At 39.6% G+C, this 17,369-nt stretch overlaps 1 protein-coding gene across 1 annotated transcript in view; it reads right to left on the minus strand.

Annotated features, from left to right (window-relative positions):
• LOC114441524 (transmembrane protein 132D) overlaps positions 1-17,369 on the minus strand; it is a 169,723-nt gene that overhangs the window by 93,404 nt on the left and 58,950 nt on the right. The window contains exons 2-3 of the mRNA XM_028414495.1: positions 12,575-12,993; positions 11,261-11,838 (exon numbers count right to left, since the gene is read on the minus strand). Of these exons, the coding sequence (XP_028270296.1) occupies positions 11,261-11,838; positions 12,575-12,993 (997 nt within the window). The remainder of the gene's footprint in view (positions 1-11,260; positions 11,839-12,574; positions 12,994-17,369) is intronic.

The raw sequence follows: 17,369 nt of genomic DNA on the forward strand, positions 1-17,369 counted from the left end.
ACCTCCATGTTTTGATTATTTTACTACATTTCTGCTGGCGCCACCTCACTTCGATGTGTTCCTTTTTCAATTTAACCCCTCAATTTTCACTTCTTTTTTGTGGTTTTTAAAAACACAACCAAACAAAAAGCGCCACAGGCCCCAGAGCACAGTGGCTTCCCTCTATAGGAGATGGACTATAAAAAAAGAATTGTGACACCTTCAGAAGACATAAAGAGGATCAGACCATATACTGCGTGCTAAAAGACTCACAGTATGTGTGAAAACATGCATGTGGATGTGTTTAAATGTGTGCAAGCTGGAACATTTTTGTTAAGTACTGCTAAGATTAGGGGTTAGGATTAGACGGTAGAAAATAGACTAAAGACTAGAGGCATCTGTGGTGCCTTTGTTTCTTCAACAAGCTGCTCAAACCAACAAACGTGTTTTACATTCAGTTACAGTGTTGTGGCTAAACCCCGTGGCCTAAACTAAAACGGTACAACTACCTCCTCATATATTCATCCTGCATCTTAACTACTTTTAGAATGATTTTCTCAATTTTCTACAGCATGTTATGAGATAATACATTGAATAGCATCCATTCATGTCTTAAAATAGAGTCTGCAAATTGTGCACAAGGTATAAAGAAGAAAGCAAAGCATGCAGATGTTACATAAAGAAGGAGGAGGCACTGAAGAGAAAGAAATGAAAAAAAAAAAGAGACAGCCAAGTAGAAGTGGGGATTTTGCTATGAATAATAGCCCATTCATCAGTGCTAATTTGCTAGGCTAATGTTCTCACTGAGCTTAATGGGGAGATTAGCCTGGCAAATTAGCACTGATAAACGGGAAAACATGAAGCATGGTGGTCAATCATAGAGCCAGCCATGTATTTACATCATACCCCAGCAACGGGAAGCATCTGTTCTAGATGTTCAAGTCTAGCAATTAACTGCCCCCTACGACTGAAATGTCGTGCAATTAACTCGCCATACAGTAACAACAAATAGAGGAGCAGACATTTAAACAAAAATTATCAGCAGTGGAAGAACATAAAGTGTCATTAAGGGAAGTAGAATTAATCAATGTGAATGAAATCACTTTTGATCCATGGTACTGATATCACTGTAAATCCCTAATCACTTTCATATGGGCCAACAGGCACCCAAAGGCTTAGTATATGTATTAGTTGTCTATTAGTGATGATCTAAAGTCAGACTCACTCTACTATCCATTATTATGGCAGTGATAACAACGGATAATGGCCTTTTGGTGGACTGAGAGTCTTCAGAAAAGGGCTGGAAAGGGTTAAACCAGACTGCTAGTGTTCCCAGAGGAATCCACACACTCTGAAATCTAACAGGAGTTTAGAGGCCTCATCAATAAATAAATTAATCATTAAAGTTTTATGCAGTGAGGTGAAACTGTTATCCAGAGTGTTTTGGCAGCGAGTCCAATAGTAAAGTAAGCTTGAATTTCCCCGATCACAACATTACAAGGAGCCGCTGGGATACAGGGGTCTGAGCATCGACGCCCTGTAACCTCACAATGGTCATGTACAGAGAAGAGAAATGCAAAGAACAAGTGATTCAGACTGGTGGGATCTTTAAAGAGGATTTTTCAATTGTGCAGTGTTGTGAAGGTCCATCAAACTGTATCTAATCTATGGGGATGGACCATGCCAGGAATAAAGAATAGCAGCCTTACTTCCAGGAGGATATCATCAATGATTACACTCCTTAAAACCAACTCACACACATCATCAAACAGGTCTGATGGGAAATCTTGAACACAGATTAGTTCTACTTTAAGCACCCATCCGTCTCTCTATTTCTTGAACCTTGCTGCCTGTTACTGTAGCTTCTTCTTTTAAAAAACATGCCACTTGAACCAAGAGAGATTTGTCTGTTGTGTTGGAACTGCACCTTCTGAAGCACATAGCCCAGTGCTGTCATAGATAACCAATCATATGTATGACAATAAATCTGTAGTTTTGATAGGCTTCACTGGCTTAGTGGGTAAATGCAACAGCCAATCATAGCTGAGTTGTGACTGAAAGAGGAAGAGGGAGGCAGTCACCCTTGGTCGCACATGAACAGTTATTTTTATTTGGCAAATGAATTTGGTTTTCTGAAGCTGCAGTGTCTAAATATAAAGTTTTTACCTAAAAGTGTACAGTATGAAGACACATCCTTCAACCACAGCAAAAGCAGAGCTGAGGCTATGACCAGATGAAGCATCATCTGCTTTTAGGGAAAGTCTAAAGCCTTTTAGAGCATCCTTTGGCGTTGTGGACACAGTGATACTATTCTCTCACTATTATCCCAAGCTAGAAGCTAGAAGGCAATTTTAGACGTAAATGAGCTTGTGAAGGATTTTCCTCTCTGTTTAACAATCTGTTGCACAAAACTGCTCTTGGTACCCAGCAGCAAAGATATACAGTTGACACTCCAAGCACAACCATTGCACAATATGTCTTGTAAAATGTCAAGAAATAGATCATATGACTCATATACATATCAGTTCCATCAACATTAGCATTCTACAGGGTAAAGAATGGCCTAAAAATCTGTTTTCAAGGACTGAAATACTGACGTCCATCAAAGAAAGAGTTGCTCTTCACTAAACCCAGTGGCATTGAATACACTGCATCACAATCAAAGACATTAAAACATCTTATTATCCAAAATGAGTCTCATCCTATCTAGCTAAAAAAATCCCAATTTATGTAGAAGAGACTTGCTTTCTATCCTTAGAAAGGGATCCCACAATGTGACTGTGTAAACAGATTTACATATGTCCTCATAACAAGTGTATACATACAAATACACACAACAAATGGTAGCCTGTGGGCTGTTGCGCAGGGCTCCCCGCAGCGCACACTCAAAAGGAAGATGTACTAAAATAGGAAACAATATTGTGAAGTGCAAGTGTGCATGAACTAAACCAGAGAGCGGATCACTGTAAGAAAACAGGATAGATGCAAAATGTGTACAAAGCGGTGAGCTGATGATGAAGCTACTCATAGAAGAAAGTCTTTGAAGAATGGAATCACTCAATACAGAACACCGTAGACAACACTGAGCCTATAGAAGTGGTGAGTAAAGAAGGATTATCAAAAGTTCATGAAAAGCATCAGGCCAGGACTTCTTTGTTATGGTATCTGTGAAGGGGAGAGTCATCTAACCTACATAGAAATGTAGACCGGTTTAATGTCCTATCCTCTACCAGCTACAGAATGTGCTGCAACCCTCGAAAAATTCCCTTTTGGAGATGAAGCCAAAGTGCAGCTGCAGTTCAGCCAGCACGCAATAAAAAACTGGGACTTCTACAGCAGGAACATCTGTAGCTTATTTCAAGTAGGTCCCAGAATAATAAAATAGACAATATGTTTTCATGAGCCTGGGTCCCAGGCCAAGAAAATAAAAATGTTCCTAGAAAAAAAAAAGGGGGGAAAGCTTCAGGAGGGGATTTCTCTCTCTGTTAGTAAAAATATCAGCACTTATTCCCCCAGCTTGTTAAAATAAAAACAAACTTATCCCAAAACTCCTTTTTATAACTCCTGGGGTAACTTAGAGGTAAACGCTCAAACACACAATAAAAAAACGAACACGTTCCAGCAACTAGTGTGTCCCCTGCACAGAGGAATGCAGGAGCAGCATTCCTCTGTGCAGCTCTGTTTCTAAATGGGGTTCTACTCTCCGGCAACAAAGAGTGGCGTGAACAATAAACACAACGCAATAACAGGCCATGCATTTGCATATCAAGCTACCCCCAAATTGGCATTGGCAGACCTAGACTCAAAGAGTGAGGCACACAAAGACAAGAAGAAAAGAGAGAGCGAGAGAGAGAGAGAGAGAGGAGTGTGGAGGGTCGGAGGAAAACAAGGAGAGATGTGGAATTTTGAATTACGTGAGCACGCACACAGCTGTGCATGTGCAAAGAGGATCACTGTCATATCAAAAACTGAGCTCCAAAAGGAAAAAAAAAATGTTTCAAATTGAGTTCAAACACGCACTTCGGAACATATTAATTACAATTTTGGCGATAATGCCAATCACTGTGAGAAATACAGCCAAAATACAGCATCATCATCTCCTCTCTGACTTCATTCCTTTCATTCTTTTCCTATTTTCTTCTCCTCTTCCATGCATTCTATGTCTTTTTCCCTACGCCTTCATACACGCACACACGCACACACTCACAACCCCAAAATGCACAAACAGCGGCGCTATCTCAAGGCTGATGGCTGTCACCTTTGTGTACTCAGCCTCTTTCAGGAGCCAGCAATGCAAATAACACCCTCATGAATATTCAGGGATGATTTGAGATGGAAAGAGGGAGAGAGAGAGAGAAAAAAAGGAGAAGGAAGAAAGGGAGGCGGTGACAGGGAAACTGAAGGGATACGGTGTGTAAAAAAGTGTAAGTGGAATGCTGCAGACAGAATGATAGCACAGAGTGGATTACAGGAATAAACAGATACTGACTGACAGTGTGGGTTAAACAGAGAAAAGGAGTAGGTGTTTGTATATATGTGTTCATTTGCAGAGTTTTACTCAGTTTAATATATTTTACTTGTCATCGGGTGGCTTGCAGTGGTAAGAACAAAAGTTACATAAGAGGGCATGGATGCATGGAAGATGCATGCCAACCTATTCTGATGCAAACTAAAAAACATAAGATAAAGTATGGAAATAAAGCACACTATACTGTAGCAACAAGTATGGTGGACTTTAGTGACCTTCTGGAATCAGCAGGACTTTTACACACTGATCCTTGTATAAGGTCATCCTGTCTCCCACTTTAGAAGTGGAGAAGTAACCATAGCTATGGATGCATATTCACTCAAGAATTACAGTAAAATCTGGTAAATTATAGCAAAATGGAAAGGCAGTTAATTCGCCTTGCCCTGTCTTGTCCTCACTCTGCTAAGTCCTGATTACAGTTAGCTCTTTAATATCATCGCTGGTGTGTCTGTTCCCTGTCCACGTATTACTATTAAATTATTATTGATGTCGTTCATTTTGTCCCTTACCTATTACATCGCTGTGTTAAATCTTCCTTGCTCTCATCATTGCTTTTGAATAACATAGTGGGTCTCCACAGCCTACAGGACTATATCCAGACAACAACTGATTTGATTTTAAATTTATTTGTCTGCAATTAATAATTTCTACTATTCTTCTAGAAGCTGTGTTAAGAAGTGAACCAGTCATTAAAGCAAATGTTTGTTCACAATGATAACCTCCTTGTGTCACATATCGTTACTCTGTTCACCCCTATTGTGGTGCATTTTCCTTAAATCAGGTGAATACCACCAAAATCATACTCATAGTATGAATAAACGCTGGACTCTGAGAGCACAGAACTCAGCAGGCTAGAGAGACATATATGCAAGTGCAAGCACATGCTGTGTTGAGTCCAATTTAATAGCTAAGGTGATTATTTAGAGTACCGCTGTTTCAGAAACACAGGCTGAAACAGAGAATGGACAAAGAGGAGATCTGATTTCTCCCTTTGAGAATATGATAAACAGAACAAGAAAGGCCCGGAAATAAAAAAAAAAGGCCGACATACTGTACAGAAAACACAAAGCTGGGAAGCAATGGCTTGAATAAGACAAACGTTCAACTACAAAAGGGGTCTCTTACTTCAGTCATACGTTAAATCTGGTAACATATATTATTCATTATCCTTGTTATGTTAAAAGTGCTGACAGACATCTGTGCAGTTGTGAAATTTAACTTAATTATGCATTAATGTCATACAGTACTTTACACTAATTCACTGAGGTGAACTCTCACACATGCTTCAATCATGTTAAAGGACATTAGATCAACTTAAAAGGGAGAAAGAAGCATCCTCCCCCATGTAACGGATACAGATACTCACACACAAAACACATAATGTCAAATGCAAATCAATGTATATCAAAGAACACATTACAATACTAATCCATTGCCTTGTGTTCACTCACACACCCAAAACAGTGTGGCTCATACCCAGAGTCACAAAACACAATTGATCCTGCCTTCTTGCTGGTGAAAGAGCATCTGAGGTGAAATCGATGATGGAGCTTTGTGTAATAAAGGCATTCTTTCCTCTGTGTGTGTGTGTGTACGTGAGATGCAGAGGGCAAAGTGTGTGTGTCAGAGAGAGTGCAGTGTAACCACCAGAGAGGACTAGCAGGTCCTTAGAAGTACATCTCCCTTCTGATCCTAGGAAAAATCCACTAATCCCCCTAAATACATACACACACACAGAGGCAAACACACATATAAAACAACAAATGGGACGATAAATTTAGTTGGCATACACCAAATAAAAAAATATAACAATCCATAAAGTACACATAACAATGCTTGTTTAGTCAAGTCATTGAAGCAGCAGATTCAGTCATTGAAGAGCCCTATGATTCTACAGTAAAAGCAACATTTAGTAATCAGATAATGGGGCTGATCCATACATCCATACAGTTACATTTACGATACAACCAACATCATCCAATCATAGGACCCGTATAGCCACAAAGGCTTAGGCTTGACTCAAACACACACAGCAACCAAAGGGCTAGCTGCCCAGCGGTATCATTATTGAGACTGAAGGCGGTGCATCACTCACCACGTATCATGTTTGACCTTTACAATCCTGCTAAGCTGCCTGGTTTATCCCATCCTCAGCAGAAGTAAGATATTCTCTCTGATCTTAGAGTCCAATTTTCAACCATTTTTGAAAAACATTTTTCATGTTATAACCGAAAAATCCCACAGGAGTCGAATGAAATCCACTAAAAGCGATCGGTCGTAACATGCTCGTTCTAATTGACTTTCTTTGAAAGCATCCCTAAAAAATGAACATTATACAGTAGTCTTGTACAACAAATAGTTGTTTAAAGAATCTAAAAGGAGTGCACGACTGCTGAAATTTCAGCCAGATTAATTACAAATAACTGAAAAAAAACACCTCTCCAGAAGAAATTCTACACCGCAGTGCTTACTTAAAGAAAAAGGATGATCCAAGAGGTGCTCATCTAAGCAGTATGACAGCAAAAACAAATGACCAAGTCGCTTGGCCATCAGATTAAGTGATGAGTGTTGCTAATCTGAGAGCAGCTACAAAGAGAAACGGAAAAGGCAAAACAAGAGAACACAAGTGCAAAGAAAAACTTGTTTGCTTCTGATAATCGCTTTTTCAATCTGTCTCTGTCTATGTATTTCTCACACACACTTATCCCCTCATCAGTAATCATCTCACTAATTAGCTAACCAAACAACGATAGCACAGTTCAAGATGACAACTTTTTAATGAGGGAGATTCTAATCACTTTGACCCTCAGTCTGTCAACATTCCCACTGATGAAAAATACTGAAATGCTCTACTAATCATAGATTCAAAGCATCAGACTTCTATTGCAAGGGTTTAAACAGCGTATTAAATACTTCTGGCTGAAAGCTCACTGAACTAAAGCTGCACAGGACAAGAAATCGTCATCTATGTTTGTCCTCTCTTCTGTCTTTCAAAGCTACAAGCAGTGATGTAAATGTTTTGTCTTATCTTTAAGGAATAGGGCATTACAGATGAGAAGGTACTGGGAATAATTGATTAGCCTTAGGATTCCATGCTATGCTTCTGAACAATTGTACAATTTAGGATTGTAACAGAATATGACAGATGTCTCAGCTTGATATAAACAGAAGTGCAAAAAACTGCAGTTCATTTATTGGCCACTTGAGGTTGGCTCCAGTTTTACGGCAGACTGATGCTGTCTGTCTGTCAGTCTGTCTAGGGTCTCACTTGTCTGCCTCAGCTCACCACACTTTACTGTTTTGCCTGTTTTTGGATTATCCTAAACCCCTGGATTAGCCAGAGTCGGCCACTGCCATGAAAGCAATGGGCCGAGCCATCACACTCTCTGGGCTTGTCTGACATCATGGAGGGTTTTTGTCCATCTTTATATACAAACTGTGGCACAATGGTAGAGGTCATTGTGCCAAAATAGCACATTTACAGTCCAAGCTATTAGTGTAAAATCCAAATCAGCTCCATGTTTCAGACGCATGGGTCTGCCCTTCTCTAAAACACAAGAAAAATGTCAATTATAGAGACAGCCGAGTAAGTGTAAGATGAAATGAAGAGTAACAGAGGAAGTGACAGCCAGATGTAGTAAAAGAAATGGAAAAACAATACACAGCAACAGTCTTGCTTGTCTGTTGTCTATTATAATTATTATATGTGTGTCTTTCTCTTTTTTTGAAATAATATAATTCCGGTTTGGAAATGATTAAATAACCTAATTCTGCATATTAATATGATGTAAGTGAAATGAGGACGTAACAACAACAAAAACCCTTTTCTGACCAAACATTTCTCATTAAAAAAATTGAATTCATTGAAAAATGACTCTCCTTTTCATGACCCCCACTTTGCTTTTTCAAAGTCAATCCTGGTTTATGTGCAGTAAGTAGGAGAGTGCATTTAATGTTGGACCCATTATCTACAAAGCTCTTTGACTGTTTATTATTATTATGTATCAGTGTCCTTCATTCACGTGGACCAGTCATCAACAGCGTGAGAAAGACATTTGTGAAAGCTGTTATTGTGTATTTGTTTCTGGGAATTATCATCTGTATGTACAGAAGTTAAAGGACATTGTAGTAAATATGAAATTTTACTTTACTCCCAGAAAATTATCCTTAATTCAAATTGTGTCTGAAGGTCTTATGCTTTCAGATGCAGTGAACGCCTCGACATATTTGGCCTGAGCGTTCACCTAAGACTGAAGAAGTGATTAAAGTGTAGGTGTCAAAGGTCACTGACCTCTCAAATCATGTTTCTGAAATGAGATGCTGACCTGCGTGTCAAACAGCTTTTCAACATAGCCAGTGTGTATTAAGACACACTGAGTGAGGTATAAGTGATGTATTTGGTGACAACTGTGGATTAGCTTAAATGAGATTTGTAGGAATGAAACTGAATTATTTACGATGACCAGGGTGGAAGCTGTGATGAAAATGTAACTCAATTGGAAGAATTGGCAGTGGAACTGCCTCTGACATGTGCAGCCACAGTTTTAACCAGTTGTCTGCAGACTCTTTTGGCAAAGTGACAGAATCATGTATGGATATGTGAGACTAAGCCCGGCAAGTGACACAGAAAGGATGCCTGATCTCATTTTGCCAACGTGTGCCCAATTCAGTCCTCCGTCCTCACATCTATTCCATTTTTTTTAAGAGCTGTTTGGATGAGATGGATGAGATGCAAGTGAAATAAGTTTTTCTTTTCCTATTTTTATTCATCTTTCTCATTAGGGCTTTATTTTTTTCTTCTTCATCCCCTCCATTGTCTTTCCTTTACGTTCCTGTCTGTGCCTCTCGCTCGTCCTCTCTCCCGTGTCTTTCCATCTCCTCAGCAGTTTATCATAATCACATCACCTCAGTGTAATGGAGCACACTTAAGGCTTATTATGTGACATACGCATACATACACATGGACACACTCACACACAGGAATGAGATCCACTTAAGCCTCATTACACGTCTGACTGTGCTTGTAACATGGGAGATTATCCGTTGGACTGTATGCTCGGGCAGAGGGCAAGAGCTGCCCGAGCACACACACAGCTCAGATGCAAAAAGAAACTTAAGTAGAATCTAGAGAGACTTCTGAATTGGAGATTCTTCAGAACAGAGTCTCAGGTGGACAAGTGTATGAGAATACAGACACAGAACCTGATAGGATTGAGCATATCCTGCTGAAATATATAAAAAGAACAAACTTCAGATGCCACAAAAAAACTGAATTCACCATCTTTCTGTAGCAGTACCACACACAAGTATGTACACACAGGCAGAGAGAAAATGCACACACACTCGCATACACACACAGCAGGGGTGTTGCACAATGAAGACAGAGACAAAGTGTGTGTAAGAGAACCAAAGAGGGCACCTCATCACTTCTACAGGTGTTTGTGTGTGTATGCTTAATACACACATACACTGTATAAGATGTAGCGAACCTGTGTACACATCATCCATGTGTGTGTATAGATGAAATATATGTATGTGCATGGCAGAGAGAAATAGCGTGGGCAGGATGTTGGTGGAGCATTTATTTCCCTCTGTCTGTATGACTCTGTATGTGTGTGTGTGTGTGTGTGTCAGCAGATAGTAGGACAAGGTACAGTGCAGTCTAGCCACTTGTTTTCCTCCACTGTCCTGACATGACCTGAGGAACTGTGCACTTTTCAGCATCTTTTATCAACCTACCAAATTTGTTTACACTATCCTAATTTGGAACCTATTTAGTTGTTTTTGTATAGGGATAATATGAACATTCAAACCTGCAACCCCAATACTCAACATCCTTTTTTTCAGTTAGACACATATTACTACAGGAATAGCAACTGAGGCAGATCCTGCCTTATTCTGTTGCACAAATATGTAACACTTTCTGATCATATTCTTTATATGAAACAATTGTGTGAGTTGATTGACATATCCTAATCACTGTGTTTCAGCATTTCTTTGAAAGAGTGGAGGATGAAGCGCTAAAAAAATGTATCTAAAGTTGCTGTCTAAAAAGTTCTCAGTAGTTATACTATTATCCAGCCACAAAGTTGTGTGCTGGGATGTGTGCTGAATAGAATGATAAATCTGCACATTTGTCATTTGTCAGCTTGAAATCCCTGCAGTCAGGGAAATGATGAGACAGAGATGGAATCCAGATATGCATGCTTACTCTAGATCAGGGGTTATAAACTTATTCTCTTCCAAAAAAGAAAACCGCCTCCCTTAAATACAACCCTAAAAAACATGTTGCTGATTATATCAAAGGACATAATACAGTCGCTGAACCCTTAGTGCACAAACGTAAACAATTAAAAGTGCCATCCAACCCGTCTGACAACCCGGATCTACTCTAATTTTCTTCTTCTTCTCCCCTGTCTCTCCAACCTTCAGCCCTCTCAGTCACCCTCTCCCCTCTACAGCTTTCCGTTTTCTGTGTTTTCTTTCCTCCTTGGATCAGTCATGAATATTCATGAAGTTGTTATTTGCATTGCTGGCTCCTGAAAGAGGCTGAGTACACAAAGGTGACAGCCATCAACCTCAGAAGGCGGTGGTGTTCAGAGATGAGAGCGGGCGTACGGGGAGGAAAGGAACGAGTGAAGATGATGGAAAAAAAAAGATTTAGAGAGAAACATGTAAAATGAGACAAACAGGGAGCAGAATGTTAAATGAAACTGAGGCAAATAAGTTCTGTGAAAGCATTTGTGTTCTTACCTCAAAGTAAACTGCTCCGTGTTTGAATCCGTCTTCATGTAGACGCCAAATGCTACTGTCTTGCCAAGCCGAACGGGGCTGGGTGGCAACAGAACCTCCACGTTTTCATCTAACTGCAATCGTTCTCCTTTAGCATGAACCGGGCCCATGCTCATTGAAACAGAACCAGCCTTTATCATGTCCTGAAGACCCCCATCCACTAGGGGGCTCCAAGGTCCCCCAAGGCCCATACCAAGGCCTCCAAGAGGTCCGATGTTTGCACTCTGACTTCTCCATGGCTCATTAACAATGGAAGGACAGTCCTGACCAGCTCCTTCTACTGGTATAATTGAGTAATACACATCCAGTGATGGCAGAGTCACTTCAGTAGGTCTTTTTCTCACTTGTGGTGGTGTAAACCAAGCTGGGGGAATCTCCAGACGGACCACACAGATGCCAGATGGTCCCATGAGTCGGCACCCTGCCGAGGGTGCTGCTTCACTGGTGTCCCGGATGGCCAAGGCTCTGACACATGGGAGGAGGGACGGAGGAGGTGGGTCCGGGTCATCCCAACGTCGCCCCACCAGGTAAAACAGTACCTGAAGAGGAAACACACAGAAGTAATGTTTTAATGAGCACACCGGGGCAGTTAGATAACAAGCAAATTACAATCGAGGTCTAAATATTTAAAAATATTGCCAGCTTTTATTGTTTCTTTCCGGATTTGTGTGTTTATGTGTAATCTGAGAAGTGTTATTTTCACCTGACCTGCAGCTCCTAATCTCTCTACACCCTTTTGTTTTCATTTTTTTGACCCACATTTCTATTGCTGTGAATCACTTTTAAAGTAAAAACCTTTTTGCAGCTAAAGGAGGCAGCTGTTGCTTAAGAAGAAAAAAAAGCTCTGTAAACCCGTTGAGCTGCTAAAGAGGTGTATCTTTTCCCCTCAGGAATTTAAGGAAACAAAAACACAAGGCAGGCAGAGATTGAACACTGGAATAGCTTCTGTCAGGTGGACACAAATATGCTGCTCCCTTTCTGCTAGATGTGTAAATAAGTAACTGTCTGCTGACATGTTTGCTACATTAACTTTACTCCCCATATGCCCCAAGAGGCCAAAAATCATTCAAAGCAGATTTAATGGTAGACACACCAAGGGCATATCCTAATATTCCGGTACATAATACAATGGATTGTCTTACATTTCAAGCTTCAAGGTGTCAACGATGATGTCATGATGGATTAATGCATGAGAAAGTTGTTGATATGCAACAACTACAACCTGATTTAACTTAGAAAATAAAAAGTGTCTAAATTATAACATCACTCCAGTACCTGTATCCATGGCCGTGTTGACCCCACTTGGGGCACCACCACTTGACCTTTAACCTTCCAGTTCAATGTCACCTGGTTGGTCGAGAGCAGCAAATGCGGTGGCGGACCTTGAAGCAGCTCCACCGGGACCGGCTGCTCAATGCTCAGGTTTCCGTAGCTGCAATTGATGCTGGGCAGGGAATGCGGGGCAGCGATGCCCGGCTCTAGCTGGTGGAGGAAGAATGGCTCAGTCCGCGATGATAGGCTGCCGTTTCTCATGACCTCCTGATTGGCTTCCCGTAGGAAGAAGGCGGAGTCTGCACCACTTAGCTGGCATTGGACGGGGAGGTAGGTGGGGAGAGCTGAGGAGAAACGGGGCTGGGAGGAGTCCGGACCTCCACCTGGTCCACCTCCTGCTGCTCCTGCTTGGCTGGCCGACACTGAGCAGAAGAAAAAAGCACAGGAGAAAGAGAAGAAAAGAGATTAACCCCACTGTTATTGGGGTGTAATATTACACACACACAAAACACACACAAATTATAAGACTTAAGAAAATAAAATACCTAAAATATGTTTTTCTGTAATAAGTGATCATGTATATTATATTATATAGTTTGAGAGTTAGAGCTTTTTAAGTCTATATTGTAATTTTATAACGTTGGGTCAAAGTGGTAGCAGCTCTTCCCCTGTCTGCAGCTGCACTTCATACTGACAAACTTTACTTTTTATCTGTGTTCTGGGAAAACACAAAAAGAAATTATACCGTTTTTTAATCATTCTTAAGTTTTAAATGGCTCCTCTGTTACAATTCTAAGTTACATTAGTAACTGAATGGTAAGTTTCAGTAAGTTTAAAGGTATAAATTATTTATTTGAGGATATATTGAAAGATTTTTGTAGCAATATTTAAATATAAATATATATATATATATAGTACAGGTGTTTCCTGAATAGGGTATGATAACGAGGTGATAATGTTCAGATAGGTGTGTGTGTGTGTGTGTGTGTGTGTGTGTGTGTGTGTGTGTGTGTGTGTAAGGGCTCATAGCATGATAATAGACTGATCAATAGGTCTGTCAGATACTATTTGTTTGACCTCTGGAATGTGTGGATTCTTACAAATGTGTAAATCCTGTGTGTAAGTTTAGTTACTTTATCACATGGTGTGACATCACTGAGGTCGTTTGCTGCTCTTCTAAGCAGCTTGATCAGTTTTCTGACACTACATGTCCAGTTGCCGCGCTTCAACCCTTTGAACATTAATGATGTTCTGACCCTTTTAAGATGGCCTCAGTGATGTCACACCATAGATGATGACTGAGAATCTTCATCAACATCGTATCACTAATGATGTCTCCAAATGTTCTCTGAGGCAAAAATGTACACCCACCAAGAGAAGTATGCAAGGACGTGATTGGACATTTCCCTGTAAAAACGATTAGAGGACAGTACAGACACTGTGCTACAGGCTACACGGACATGCTTTGCAGCAGGCGTAATGTCCAGCTCTGCTTCTCAGAGAAACAGAGCTGGGAGTATCATAACTGAATGAGACTATAAACAAAGGCAAAACTTTCATTCAGTTGTTCAGGATTTGTAAATAATATCTGAATTTAGTGTTTGTAAATATCATTTAAGTATACACATAAAAATATGACTATTACTGCATTCTAATGTGCTACCATAGGACACGGACTTAATGTCTGCTTACAACCTTTATTGCTTACAGAGTCATTTTTTTACAGAAACAGGGAATCAGTTAAAACTAAGTCAACAGTGTGTTAATCTGAAGCTCGTTGGCCTGTGAAATGCATTTGTATTGTATACAAACACACCCAGACATAAACACATGCACACATCTATCAGCTTTTTCACATAAATTCACACATGCATTACAACCCGCTGACACAAACGCAGACCGCGGTGCATGGTGTTTCTTAACAGTTTCTCTACAAGCAGAAATGAGCACAAACACATTAGATCCCAGCCGTGTATACGAGTGAAAGGCAGGTTACATTAATGCAACACTTCTTCTTTTTTTTTCTCATCCCTATTCAAAAAGCATTACACCAGCATATATCACAAATTACATTTTGCTCTTTGGCAGTTATTTCCATATATTTACATTCTGTTTTTATTCAGTGTTTTTACCAGATATTTTACAAAGACTGGGAGTTTGAAGCCTTCAGGATTACTGGGATTTTGGTACACCATCTCATTTAAAAGAGGGCTGAGCTGTGCTGGATTTTGATTACAAACCTCTATCCTTCATCGGTATGTCTTATCAGCATTATATTGTTTAAGGCACTGAACCAGCAAACTGATCACTTTTTATAAGCTCTAAGGATCTGAATGGTGGCTAAATGCTGACATCTGCCACAGTTAATGACAGTGCTGTGTGTACAATTGTGTATATATATCTGCATGAATGTGACCCAAAACATCAGCAGAAAGAGAACCTAATCAAACAAAGGAAACAGAAAGATTTTGCTTTGTCATTTAATTACGTACTCAAGAAAATGTTCCAATATAACTTATATATTATATATGTGAATAGTAAAAGATCAAGATTTATTTGTGCCGCCATAACAACAATGAGTTTTCTGTTAACTGCTGCTCAAAGTCGTCCACAATCTCTAGACTATAAGCCCATTTAGTACAGAACAATCTGAGATGTTTAGGTGTTTCCTCACATGAACTCTTTATGCTTCTACAGCAATTCAGTTGGAATAAGGTCAGACCTTTGACTTAATCTTCTTTAACATTTGATATGTGAGGTTGTTGTCGTCTTGCTGCATGATTCACTTTGTCTTCTCAGACATATCTCCTTGTCAGATTCACTGGTATAATTCAGAATGCATTGTTCCATCAATGGTAACAAGTCACCCTGGTTTAAATGTAGCAAAAAAAAGGCTCAAACCATGATACTATAACCACCATCTTTAACAGATGGGATAGGTTTAATTACTGGAATATATTGGAATGAAGCGTCATTCTTTCTTCCAACATTACGATTCCATGTGAAACCAAATAATTCGGTCTCATCTGTCCACAAAATATTTTCCCTGTATCCACATGAGCTTTAGTTAACTGCAGATGGGCCGCACTGTTCTTTTTGGAGAGCAGTGTCTTCTTCATATCAGCTCTACCATGCATCTCTTTTCCCACTGTCAAGACCTGTCTGAAAATCTGATGTTTTGGGTCACATTTATGCAGAAATATAGTAATATGTAATTATAGAGGCTTGAAGCTGTAAACTATATGAACTAAATGAAAACTTTTGACAGTTTCTTTTTTCTTTATTTGAAACTTCTTCTGTGCATCAATTTGAAACAGTGCATAAAGGTTAGTGTGTTCCAGGGCAAAGTAATAGTAATGTTTATTTACATAACATGTTTACATATATTTATATATATATGTGTGTTTGTGTGTGTGTGTGTGTTTCTAAGCTTATATTTAGAATTATTATTTTCAGATGTGTAGTGAAATGTGGTGAACTTTGTGTGGGAATGGCAGCCACTGACAGTGGAAAGTTTAGTGTAGAAAAGTATTTACATAAAATAGTCCACACTGTAGCTTACTGCTGTAAGAATATAAAAAAAATGCATTTCCTAAGAAGAGACAAAGATTTCCATTTGTGCCATGCTGGCCCAAAGAAAAAAAAAAGAAACGTACAGCACTGTAGTGACTTTGTGTGGAAATGTGTGTGCGTGTATTTTTTTGTGTCCTAGGGAAGCGGAGTGTGAAAATATAATGAGGGTGGGACAGCGTAGCGCTGTCTGGGGCAAGTCATACTGAGGCGACTACACAAAAAAATAATAGCAGAGAAATAAAGTGATACCTCAGTGTAACATGAATAAGCAGGCTGGTTTTGTTATGGTGCGTGGGCACGTAGGGATACGTTTAAAGGGAGTGAGACAAGCGGAGGGAAAAGAAGACAGCAGGACAGCAATCGAACAGAGGGAAGAAGAGAACGGCAAAAAGTCAGATGGAGAGAAGGAGATGGGAAAATATCTGGAAACAACGTGCACATACAGCACAGTTTGACTGATTGGAGATACTGGCATTTTTATGTCACACAGTGTGACTGCATACACTTCACCACAACTTCTCTCCAGTCAGATCTTTTGAATGGATAGATATACTGTAGTATATTCACAAAAGCTTTGGACTGAAAGTTCAGATGACAAGAGAAAGAACTGAGAGGAAGAAATAAAAGTAAAGATATCCTTTGTTCATTCATGAGGTTCCTAAGAGTTTGGTCCTGTCCTAGAAGAAGGTTAAGCTTCTAAACACTTTAGGCTAAAAATATGCAGCTTCTCGGGCTTAATCCAACTTTAATAAAAACAGACTATAAAAGTGATAAAATAAGAGTAAATATTTAGATAATTTGAAATAATTAATGGCAAAAACATCAGCACATTGGTTTAAATCAGCTTCAGTTTTTTCCCCATTCTTTTCTTTTGGGCGTCCTTGAGGTGTAAACGCTTGCATGAATGCATGTATGTGTGTCCACAGGAGTCTTATGAAGCATATGTCCCAATCCCAGACAGGGACTGCGAACAGCTGATACACACACACACCTATACACACACTTCAATGCTTTCTCATGCAGAAACTGACCCTTGAATGGATTCATTGACATAATGAAATATAAGATACTGGCTTGTGCATGTGCATTTTACATGATTTTAAAACCAGTGGCATATTCTCTGTGATATTGTTGCTGTAAGTATTGTTAGTCACCACTATCAGGTGTCTTAGACAACCCAATTAGATAAAAGGAAATCATGTAGTAATATAAATGAAATGCCATA

The sequence above is a fragment of the Parambassis ranga genome, chromosome 9 (assembly GCF_900634625.1).
Source record: "Parambassis ranga chromosome 9, fParRan2.1, whole genome shotgun sequence".
Lineage (NCBI taxonomy): Eukaryota > Metazoa > Chordata > Actinopteri > Ambassidae > Parambassis > Parambassis ranga.